The 11,191-nt window shown below is 39.1% G+C and overlaps 1 protein-coding gene across 1 annotated transcript in view; it reads left to right on the top strand.

Moving 5' to 3' along the window:
- Positions 1–11,191, top strand: part of SYCP2L (synaptonemal complex protein 2 like) — an 80,192-nt gene that overhangs the window by 17,858 nt on the left and 51,143 nt on the right. Inside the window, exons 9-14 of the mRNA XM_023185346.1 lie at positions 2,101–2,135; positions 3,649–3,791; positions 6,333–6,385; positions 7,005–7,050; positions 9,014–9,106; positions 9,208–9,268. Coding sequence (XP_023041114.1) covers positions 2,101–2,135; positions 3,649–3,791; positions 6,333–6,385; positions 7,005–7,050; positions 9,014–9,106; positions 9,208–9,268 — 431 coding nt within the window. The remainder of the gene's footprint in view (positions 1–2,100; positions 2,136–3,648; positions 3,792–6,332; positions 6,386–7,004; positions 7,051–9,013; positions 9,107–9,207; positions 9,269–11,191) is intronic.

Genomic DNA, 11,191 nt, shown 5'->3' with positions numbered 1-11,191 from the left:
AAAAAAAAAAAAAAAAAAAAAAAAAAAAATTGCTAGATTTTTCCTTTTTAATAATTATGAAGTATTTTTTTTTTCTTTTTGCATCAACATTGAGGCAAAATGCTTTGTCAGGCTCTATTTTTTCATTGTAAATGTGAACTAAATTCGTGACTCAGGGGAGAATGTTAAGAGTATAGACCATAGAGCCTGCTTGGTTTCAAATCTGAGTTTTGCCACTTTTGCCTGTTGTCTATGAGCACAGCCCTGACTTCATCATATCTCAGTTTGTTTGCCTGTAAAATGGAGTCAAAGTAATACCTACTTGATAGAATTATTGTAAAGGTTAAATCAAGCAATCCATGTAAAGTGATTAGCACATTATCTGCTAAAGAGGACGTGCCCCAAGGTAGCTACACTAATGTGAGATGGAATTTTGATTGCTTTTCATGTGATGGATTTTTTGTTTTTTGGTGACCCAAAGCCACTGTTGCATAGTTCTTGGGATGTGAGATTTGGAGGTAAGGTTGTAATGTGTGACCATAGAAACAACAAAACCAGCACCCTGTTTTGAAATTGGAACCGGCACCTGTGACTGCGCTAACCACCAGCCAGCCAGCATGGAGGATGTCATTGTGGCACATTATTTACGTGGTGTGTGGCCACAGTGTAGGGCCTGAAATAGGTGATTTGTGAGCATGAAACTCACTGTCATCGTGTTTGTCCATTTAGTCTTTGCAGGATATAGTTTTTACATTGAATTTTTCCTAAACACATTTTTATTTAATACATTAGTGAAATCACTACTCTTAGTGGTGTATTTAGATTTGGAGAGCAGCTGATCTCATATTTTCTCCTAAGTTTTCAAACTAATCTTTGAACACACTACCTTATTGTCTGTGTGTTCTAGAAAGTCTGGAATGTTCTGGACTTCAAAGGTAAAACCTGCAATATAAAATTAAGCAGAATTAATTTTGCTCAGTGGTACTGTTTCCTGGTTTCTATTTGCACTTTGGGAGGCTGAGGTGGGTGGATCACTTGAGGTCAGAAGTTCGAGACCAGCCTGACCAACATGGTGAAGCCCCGTCTCTATTAAAAATAGAAAACATTAGCTGGGTGTGGCGGGCACCTGTAATGCCAGCTACTTGGAAGGCTGAGGCAGAATTGCTTGACCCTGGGAGGCAGAGGTTGCAGTGAGTCAAGATCGTGCCGTTGCACTCCAGCCTGGGTGACAAAGCCAGACTCAGTCTCAAAAAAAAAAAAAGATCGACTCACACTTGTTAGCATTTATTTGAAATTCTGAGTGAATAATGTACAATTCGAGAGTCTGCATTAGTTACAATAATGTAATAGCTTAATCCTATTACGTCTCTAAATTAATTTGTTTTTTGTTTTGTTTTGTTTTGTTTTTTGAGGTGGAGTTTCACTCTTATTGCCCAGGCTGGAGTGCAATGGCACGCTCTCAGCTCACTGCAACCTCCGCCTCCTGGGTTCAAGCGATTCTCCTGCCTCAGCCTCCCGAGTAGCTGGGAATACAGGCATGTGCCACCATATCCGGCTAGTTTTGTGTTTTTAGTACAGATGGAGTTTCTCCATGTTGGTCAGGCTGGTCTTGAACTCCCAACCTCAGGTGATCTGTGCGTCTAGGCCTCCCAAAGTTCTGGGATTACAGGCATGAGCCACCGTACTCGGCCTAAATTAGTTTTTAAAATCAGATCAAGCAGCTCATAGGAAAGAATCACTGTCTGTATCATTTCCTGCAGGTATCAAACTGTGTAAAAGGACATATGCCCTCACAGGTTGGTGCGGTGATTATAAAACTCCAGAATTAATTTGATGAACTCTTAGAGATCATCAAATGGAATTCACTTTACAAGAGGGAAAATAGAACCTCAGAGTGTGTATAGTAGTTCTAGCTTCTTAAAAAATAACATCTAGGTCATTAATACATAAACTTGAGAAGGTTTTTCCATAAATATGTATTATTGACATTAAGGAAATTCTGATGCTGAATTTGAAATAGTTTCAGAAACATATTTTGGTTTTAAAGTTTAATGCCAGTATAGTAAAGTTTTACCTCTTGATGTTCACTTCAGTTAAATGTGATTTATCTAAATGTTTCAGGAAAGACCTTGCAAGGACACTCTTGACTGTGGGTGGTAAGAAATTTTAGAATTTTCAGTATTAGAATATTAAATATTGGACACCGGGGGTTTTATGAGCATCTTGGGATCATGGGGAATAAATTATGGTTAAATTGAAGATAGGAATTAGGGTTTTATTTTAAATTTATTTTGAGAGATTTTAGCATGCTGAAAACTGTAAAGAATAATTCGTGAATACTCGTTTACTACCAGCCAGCTTCGTCAAAATTTAGCATTTTACCACTTTAGCTTCAAGTCTGTTTTTAAAGAAAAAAAAAAAGGTGTCATGGATAAAGTCCCCTGTGTCCATGTTCCTCATCCCATTTCCTTCTCCTTGACTCAGATTTGGTTTTCGTTCCCAAGCATATTTTTCTGTTTTTACTCTGTAGATCCCTAAACAACATGCATTATCATTTTGTAGATTTTAAAAGCATCCTATAAATGCCATTCCTTGGGCTACAACTCCCTTTTTACCCTTAGAATTGTTTGTAATTTAAACATGTTACTACATGTAGTTTTAGTTTATTTGCTGTGAAATACTACAAGTTATTTTGGGATTTTATTTTGTAGTAGAAACTTTTTGGGTTTTTTTTGTTTGTTTTTAAATGGAGTTTTGCTCTTATTGCCCAGGCTGGAGTACAATGGCGTGATCTCAGCTCACTGCAACCTCCGCCTCCTGGGTTCAAGCGATTCTCCTGCCTCAGCTTCCTGAATAGCTGGGATTACAGGCATGTACCACCATGCCCAGCTAATTTTTGTATTTTTAGTAGAGATGGGTTTTCACCATGTTGGCCAGGCTAGTCTCGAACTCCTGACCTCAGGTGATCTGCCTGCCTTGGCCTCCCAAAGTGCTGGTATTACAGGCATGAGCCACCGTGCCTAGCCAGTAGAAACATTTTTAAGGCTGTTTGATGATTTGCTTTGGATGAGTATTTTAATGTATCTAAAATATAATACTCATAAATATTATTTATTTAAAAATCGTTATATACCAACCTCTTATTTAGATTTTTATTTTATTTCTTAAATACTGAATTTATATGATTTTGGCAAGGCGTGGTGGCTCATGCCTACAATCCCGGCACTTTGGGAGGCCGAGGTGGGCAGATCGCTTGAACCCAGAAGTTCAAGACCAGCCTGGCCAATATGGCAAAACCTTATCTCTACTAAAAATATAAAGATTAGCAAGGCATGGTGACACATGCCTGTAATCCCAGCTTCTTGGGAGGCTGAGGCAGGAGAATCACTTGAACCCAGGAGGCGAAGATTTCAGTGAGTCGAGATCGGGTCACCGTACTCCAGCCACCACTGCACTCCAGGGTGACAAAGTGAGACTATCTCAAAAAAAAAAAAAAAAGAATTTAAATGATTCTGATTACTCCAGGATGCATCTTGCCGTGGTAACTCTAAGACATAATGCTAGGCTTCTCAGATGGAGTTTCTTAGAGCAAGTGCTAGCTCTGGAACTCGTTTTTTCTTTTGCTTTGTGCCCAGAATTATCTGTGTCTACCATGTTTTTAATCTCTAGATTATGACCAGCAGGTTGCTATTTCTGAAGCGCTGTGTAGACTGACGATTAGAAATTCAAGGGAGGAACTTGTCCATACATGGTTTGATGATGAAGTCATTGCCGAAGGTTTCAAAGAAATTCAGGATCGAGAATTTGAGACGGTGAGATTCCTGGTCATGCGAATTTCTGTTTAGCCAATATTTATTAAGCATCCTCTGAGAACTTGCCTATGTGTTGGGCTTACGGGAGGATTTTTTTTTTTTTTTTTTTTTTTTTTTGCTTAAGTGTGATTACACTGCCATTCTTAAACTTGTTTCCCACTTAGGAGAAACAATTTGAAGGCAATATGAACAGAATATTGTGAGCTAGATATAGGGATACAGATAGGACTTTTTCTTTTCTTTTTCTTTCTTTCTTTCTTTTTTTTTTTGAGACAGAATCTCATGCTATTGCCCAGGCTGGAGTATAGTGGTGCAATCTCAGCTCACTGCAACCTCTGCCTCCTGGGTTCAAGTGATTCTCCTGCCTCAGCTTCCCAAGTAGCTGGGATTACAGGTGCCTGCCACCACGCCTGGCTAATTTTTTATTTTTAGTAGAGACCAGGTTTAGCCATGTTGGCCAGTCTTATCTTGAAATCCTGACCTCAGGTGATCTGCCCACCTTGGCCTCCCAGAGTGCTGGAGTTACAGGTGTGAGCCACCGTGTCTGTCCAGGACTTCTTTATAGGATACAGAACTAGGTGAATTTGATGGATTCAGTTAAAAAAAATTGTCTTGGAAGGGTGAGCAATTTTCAATGAACCTTGAACCCTTGAATGGTAGGGAGAATTGAAGAAGAAATCAGAGCATTTTTGCCTTGCAGAAGGCAGCTGCTGTGATGGCAGGAGGCTGAAATGGACATGGCCTGGCATAGGAGTATTATGGGGTGGCTGCTTTCTGAGCCATCCGACCTGTACAGTTTGGAGAAACAATACTTTTTAGAGTCTTCTCTGCAACCTGGGCTTCCTGCGATTGTGTTCACAAAAGCCACACAAAAATAGCTTATGACTGTGTTGTGTGTTCACCTTCATCTTAAAATAGCTAAAACATTTTCCCTCTTCTTCTAAAAAGTTTTTAAAATGAGGGTTAGACTCCTGTAGGAAAAGGTAAAATTCTTAATAACAGTACTCGGGTTGACAAAACCTTTCTGGTCAAAATTCCCATGTAATCAGGATTTTTATTAAACATGGACCTTTATATTTCCTCAGACTCTGAACCTACTGTTATATACTGCATATAGTAATTATTTAGCCAGGATTCAGTGTAATCTCAGTGGAAAGACCATGAGCATTGGGTCTATCCCAAACTGGGTTGAACCTAGAGTTTGAGACCCACCTCTCCAATTTATGGGATGTATGCATTTTGGCAAGGTAGTTGACTTGTGAAGCCTGAGTGACCTCATCTGTAAAATGGGACTAAAGTCCACCTCAAAGTCTTGAGAATTCAATGAGAGAAACTGAAAGGTCCAGGGCTATTGTAGGCACTCATGTGTTAATTTCCTTTCTGCTTTTTGTCATTTCTCATTTGCAGGAAAATTTGATGAAAATAGAGAAATGTAATTATCTTGTTTCCAAAATCATTTCCTTCCCCAGAACTATCAGTTTCTCAATTGAATTGTGTATGTGTTTTTGTTTGTTTGTTTGTTTGTTTGTTTGAGGCAGAGTGTTGCTCTTGTTGCCCAGGCTGGAGTGCAAAGGCGCGATCTCGGCTCACCACACCTCCGCCTCCTGGGTTCAAGCGATTCTCATGCCTCAGCCTCCCGAGTAGTTGGGATTACAGGCATGTGCCGCCACTCCCGGCTAATTTTGTATTTTTAGTAGAGACGGGGTTTCTCCATGTTGGTCAGGCTGGTCTCCAACTCCCAACGTTAGATGATCTGCCTGCCTCAGCCTCCCAAAGTGCTGGGATTACAGATGAGAGCCACCGCACCCAGACCGAATTGCTTTTTTACATGAAAGGCTTACACTGCTGATGTCTAATTACTGCTGAATGGTAGATCAGGAGCATAAGGAGTGTTGACTACAATAGCCAATCCTTGCTAACAAAAGGGAACAAAATCTTGGATCTGTATCTCTTTGTTTTTAGAATGTTGTGGGGCAACAAATTTCTTCCTGAGAGCTGTTGGTTAGGTAAACTCTAATAATAGTCTTTGTTCTTAGAACATATGCTAGGAGAAGAAAGTGAGATAGAGAACTCCCAAAAAGGAAAACTGGCCATAGATGATACACCCAGATCAACCCAAAGTTGATAAATTTTATAGGTTTGTGGTTGGTTTGTGCTGTGCAGGTGTTAGGGAGGTGGATGCCCAATGGGTTGGTCAAATATTGTAACCTAGGTCATCAGTAAGATGTATTTCTCTTGCTTACACTTCTGACCCAGTGAAACATAACCAGGCATTTAACTTTTGGAGACCTAAGTATTCCTCAGCTGAAAATCTAATGGCTGCAGGGAGCAAAGATTCCTTCTAGAAACATGATCCCAGAGCCTCCTCTTTGTGGCATGAAGTATTGTTAACATATAATAACAAATCCTTATAAAGCCTCATCGATGTTACTGCATCCTGGTCATTTAGAAGCAAACACTGGCCTCTATATGCTAAGGTAGTATTGACCAAGATATCTTGATTTTTTTTTAATAAAAGAGTTTATATCATTTGCTTTGAAGGACAGTAGACGTTTTCTCAATCACCTAAACGACAGACTCGGTGACCAAAGAAGGTAAGTTGTGTCTCTGAGCATTATTGACTAGTTGTATTCTGAAAATATCTAATGTTTTAAAAGAACAGTTTAGGATCTGTTTCATTTTGGGAGAGAATATTGGGTACATCTTTACAGAGCGTATTCAGTTGTCCATTGAGTAGAAACCTGAGAAGATCAGACCCTTTCTGCCTAGTGGCTTGTTGGAGTGTGTTTAAAAATTATCTCTATCAGTTTTATTATATGTGTGACTTGGGGTATTTTAAAATAATACATTCTTTAAAGAGTTCATAAATTTTATTAAAAACAATTTTCTGACTTGAAGTTGCTGGAGTTAGTTGTATCATGAACAATTAAGTCCTTGGTCAGGCAATATTGGCTAAATTCACTCCTTTTGTTTGGGAATCTGGCTGAGTAACTGGGTTGAGATACAGTACTAGTAAACCTGGTTCACTGACTGCCAGATGGAGATTTGAAATCTACCCATAGTAGGTCTCCATTTGCAGACTTAAACCCCCTATCATACTCTGTACGAGGAGACTTAATGCATACTCTAGTTATAAGTGCTTGTTGCGGAACGTCTGTAGATGTGTTTAAGGTTCATTCATATTTTATTTTTTAATTGTGAGGTGTTTTGCAGGGTGTATTCATTTCCATGTGTTGCTGCTTTTGCTGATGAGCATGAGGTATGTTCATCTCTCTTGCAGGTCTGAGGGTGGTGTGCAGTGAAACCAGGAGTTAGGTTTATATGGTTAGGTCAAAGTTTTGCTCTCATGACTCAAAAGGGCTTTTTAAAAAAGGATGCCAACTTCTTCTCCCAATGACCTAAATTCTCCAACTGATCATACCATACCCTAACCAGAATGCATTACCAGTAAGTTTAAGGGCTCTACTATTACTACTGGAAAAAGGAATTTTAGGGTCTGTACTATGTACATGAGGACAATTACAGGAAGCTTGCCTCATTTTACCCTATTCATGAGTAACATAATTCATGCCTAGACTGGGGTAAAAAGAATGATTTCCTTGCTTCTCTCCTTCCATCTTATGCCCCACCCTCTTATTCTCAACCACTGGGGCCACTGTCCTTTCTCTCTGTCTCATTCTACCTTGCACTTTATAGTCCAAGGTTGACCAGTTTCTTCCCCACCCCCCATTTGGTTTCTAGAGGAACAAGGTCCTTCATATAGAAGGGCCGCAACCTACAGCATCTCAGTTTCAGGCTAAAATATTTAGAGGTCTTAGAACCTTGACTTTGTTTGAGTGTCCTGGACCCTGTATTCAGAATGTCCTCATTCATCATTTCTTTGTTTTGGGTTCAGAGTCCCCTTCTTGGCCTCTCTGAGCTAAACTTTCAACTCATGGCTACACTACACATTCCTTCTCTCTAGAACTGAGTCTGGTAGGCTCATTCTGTTTATTTTCCCTCCGGTTGTCTGACGATTCTGCTCTGTTTGGTTTTTCTTCTTTCTACGACATCCAAATTTCCATTCCCTTCCATCAGGGCCCTTATCCTGACCCTTACACTGGCTTCCAGGAACATGTATTGTGGGTGAAAGCCCTCATTCACCTCTGTAGCTATTAAAAGGTAGACATGTACTATAGAAAGGAAAGATGTCCAAGAAATACAATGTATTGGAAAATTGGATTGTAGAATAGTAAGTCTAGTGTTTTATCTATTGTTGGGTAATAAAATCTTTCTATATACTTCTTTTTGTTATTGTTGTTTTTTGAGATGGAGTCTCATCTGTCGCCCAGGCTGGAGTGCTGTCATGTGATCTCAGATCACTGCAAGCTCCGCCTCCCAGGTTCACACTATTCTCCTGCCTCAGCCTCCTGAGTAGCTGGGACTACAGGCGCCCGCCACCATGCCCAGCTAATTTTTTGTATTTTTTGTAGAGACGGGGTTTCACTGTGTTAGCCAGGATGGTCTCAATCTCCTGACCTTGTGATCCGCCCGCCTCAGCCTCCCAAAGTGCTGGGATTACAGGCGAGAGCCACTGTGCCTGGCCTATACTTGTTGATGTATGTCTAGAAAACATCTGGGAGGAAACAAAGGCATTGTTAATGGTGCCTATGGAAAGGTACTTACGAAAAGCTGAGGGGCAGAGAAGATGTTTACTGTTTCTATAAACACCATACTGTTAGAATCTTTCTTCCCCTGTTTTAACTATAAGCATCTATTTATTTTAGAATAATTAAAATGAAGGAAATTTGAAGTCTTCAAGTTTTAGCTCTACTCTAATGGAAGATAGATGGCAAATCACTCATGTTTGGTTACAGTATCTCCTTCTCTGGAAGTTTCCATCCATATGCAGTGGGGATTATTACTGATTCAACATAGAACTGTTTTCTCTGTGATTTTCATTAGAAAAAAATTGTGTAGATAGAATCATGTGACATATTTAAATGTCAAATATGCCAAGGATAGTGGGATTTTTGGAGGGGTGAGGAGAAATGGCTGAGTTCTATAAAACTGAGATCCTTCTGTTTTGCACAAAAGAGTCAGTCAATAAAGAGAGGCTCTATAATGCTAGGAGAATGCTGTTCCAGGAAAAGCACAAATTCTGTTTTCAAGGGAATAATGTTTATCTTACCCTATAGCATGATTTTTATGTGTATAATTCATGCCGAAATGATCTCTTACAGATGAGAAAACCAGCAGATGAAAAATTAGAGAAATTTTGGATCGACTTCAACCTGGGAAGTCAGAGTGTCACTTTTTATATAGACAATGCTGAGGTAATGATGTTCGATTCTTGGTTAGAACTAAGCCTTTAGAGATCATTTTTATGTAAGTATATGTTTTGCGCTCATGAATTTCACTTATTTATTTTCCCAAGAATACTCTATGGGACTCAGTGACACTTCCGAAGGAAGGAGTGATGAATTTCGACGTAATAGGTAATATGATACATTTAAACAACTCACGTCCAGTTCCAAGTATTATTTCTGTTGTATTTGTAGTGTATATTTATTTATACATACTGTATAATTTTATTATATTCTAGGGCATATTTTCATCATGCCTTGAGGTAGGAAGGCTGTATGGTATGATGGAAGGTGCGCTGTCACAGGTTTGTGACTTCTGTGCTTTGTGACCTTGGGATTAAATTATTTGTCTAGTTTTTTCATTTTAAAAATGTTTGTAGATCCTCACAAAATTAAAAGTAGAACTACCATATGATCCAGCAATCAATTAACAATGCTTTTCCCCAAAGTGCTGCTTTGGTTTGAAAGATTCTGATGGGGAGAGGAGAACATGTCATCCTAGGTTCCTCTCTTGATAAACCTAGAAGATCAGGTAGTAAACTGTGGATAGTAAGGAAGACATCTAGCAAGAAGAAACATGGCTGTCAGGAAATGTAGGTGCCTGCCCCCCTATGGAGATGGATCATCAGGCTGTTTTGTAATTAGTGGTTAAGATCAAGGGCTTTGCAGATCAGAGATTTTGATTTGCATTCCCCTGATCATTAGTGATGTTGAACATTTTTTCATGTTTGTTGGCCATTTGTATATCTTCTTTTGAGACTTGTCTATTTGTGTCCTTAGCCCACTTTTGGATGGGATTTTTTTTTTTCTTGCTGAATTGAGTTCGTTGTAAATTCTAGATATTAGTCCTTTGTCGGATGTATAGATTGTTAAGGTTTTCTCCCACTCTGTGGGATGTCTGTTTACTCTGCTGACTGTTCCTTTCGCCATGCAAAAGATCTTTAGTTTAATTAAGTCCCAGCTATTTATCTTTGTTTTTATTGCATTTGTTTTTGGGTTTTTAGTCATGAAATCCTTGCCTACGCCAGTGTCTAGAAGGGTTTCTCCAATGTTATCTTCTAGAGTTTTTTTTTTTTTTTTAAGTGGAGTTTTGCTGTTGTTGCCCAGGCTGGAGTGCAGTGGCGCGATCTCGGCTCACCACAAACTTCACCTCTTGGGTTCAAGCGATTCTTCTGCCTTGGCCTCCTGAGTTGCTGGGATTACAGGCATGCACCACCATGCCTGGCTAATTTTTTGTATTTTTAATAGAGATGGGGTTTCTCCCTCTAGCTCAGGCTGGTCTTGAACTCCTGATCTCAGGTGATCTGTCCACCTTGGCCTCCCAAAGTGCTGGGATTACAGGTGTGAGCCACTGTGCCCAGCCTATCTTCTAGAATTTTTATAGGTTCAGGTCTTAGATGTAAATCCTTCATCCCTCTTGAGTTGATTTTTGTATCAGGTGAGGGATGAGGATCCAGTTTCATTCTCCTACATGTGGCTTGCCAATTATCCCAGCACCATTTTGTTGAAAAGGGTGTCCTTTTCCTACTTTATGTTTTTGTTTGCTTTGTCAAACATCAGTTGGCTGTATGTATTTGGGTTTATTTCTGGGTTCTCTATTCTGTTCCATTCGTCTATATGCTTATTTTTATACCAGTACCATACTGTTTTTGTGACTATGGCCTTATAGTATAGTTTGAAATCAGGTAATGTGATGCCTCCAGATTTGTTCTTTTTGCTTAGTCTTGCTTTGGCTATGTGGGCTCTTTTTTGGTTCCATATGAATTTTGGAATTGTTTTTTCTAATTCTGTGAAGAATGATGGTGATATTTTACTGGGAATTGAATTGAATTTGTAGATTCCTTTTGGGAGTATGGTCATTTTCACAATATTGATTTTATCCATCCATGAGCATGGGATGTGTTTCCATTTGTTTGTGTTGTCTATGATTTCTTTCAGCAGTGTTTTGTAGTTTTTCTTGTAGAGATCTTTCCCCTCCTTGGTTAGGTATATACCTAAGTTTTTTTTATTTATTTATTTATTTATTTATTTATTTATTTATTTATTTATTTATTT

The sequence above is a fragment of the Piliocolobus tephrosceles genome, chromosome 5, assembly GCF_002776525.5.
Source record: "Piliocolobus tephrosceles isolate RC106 chromosome 5, ASM277652v3, whole genome shotgun sequence".
NCBI lineage: Eukaryota > Metazoa > Chordata > Mammalia > Primates > Cercopithecidae > Piliocolobus > Piliocolobus tephrosceles.
The sequence above is the reverse complement of the archived record's forward strand: the minus strand, read 5'-3'. Positions and strand labels throughout refer to the sequence as shown.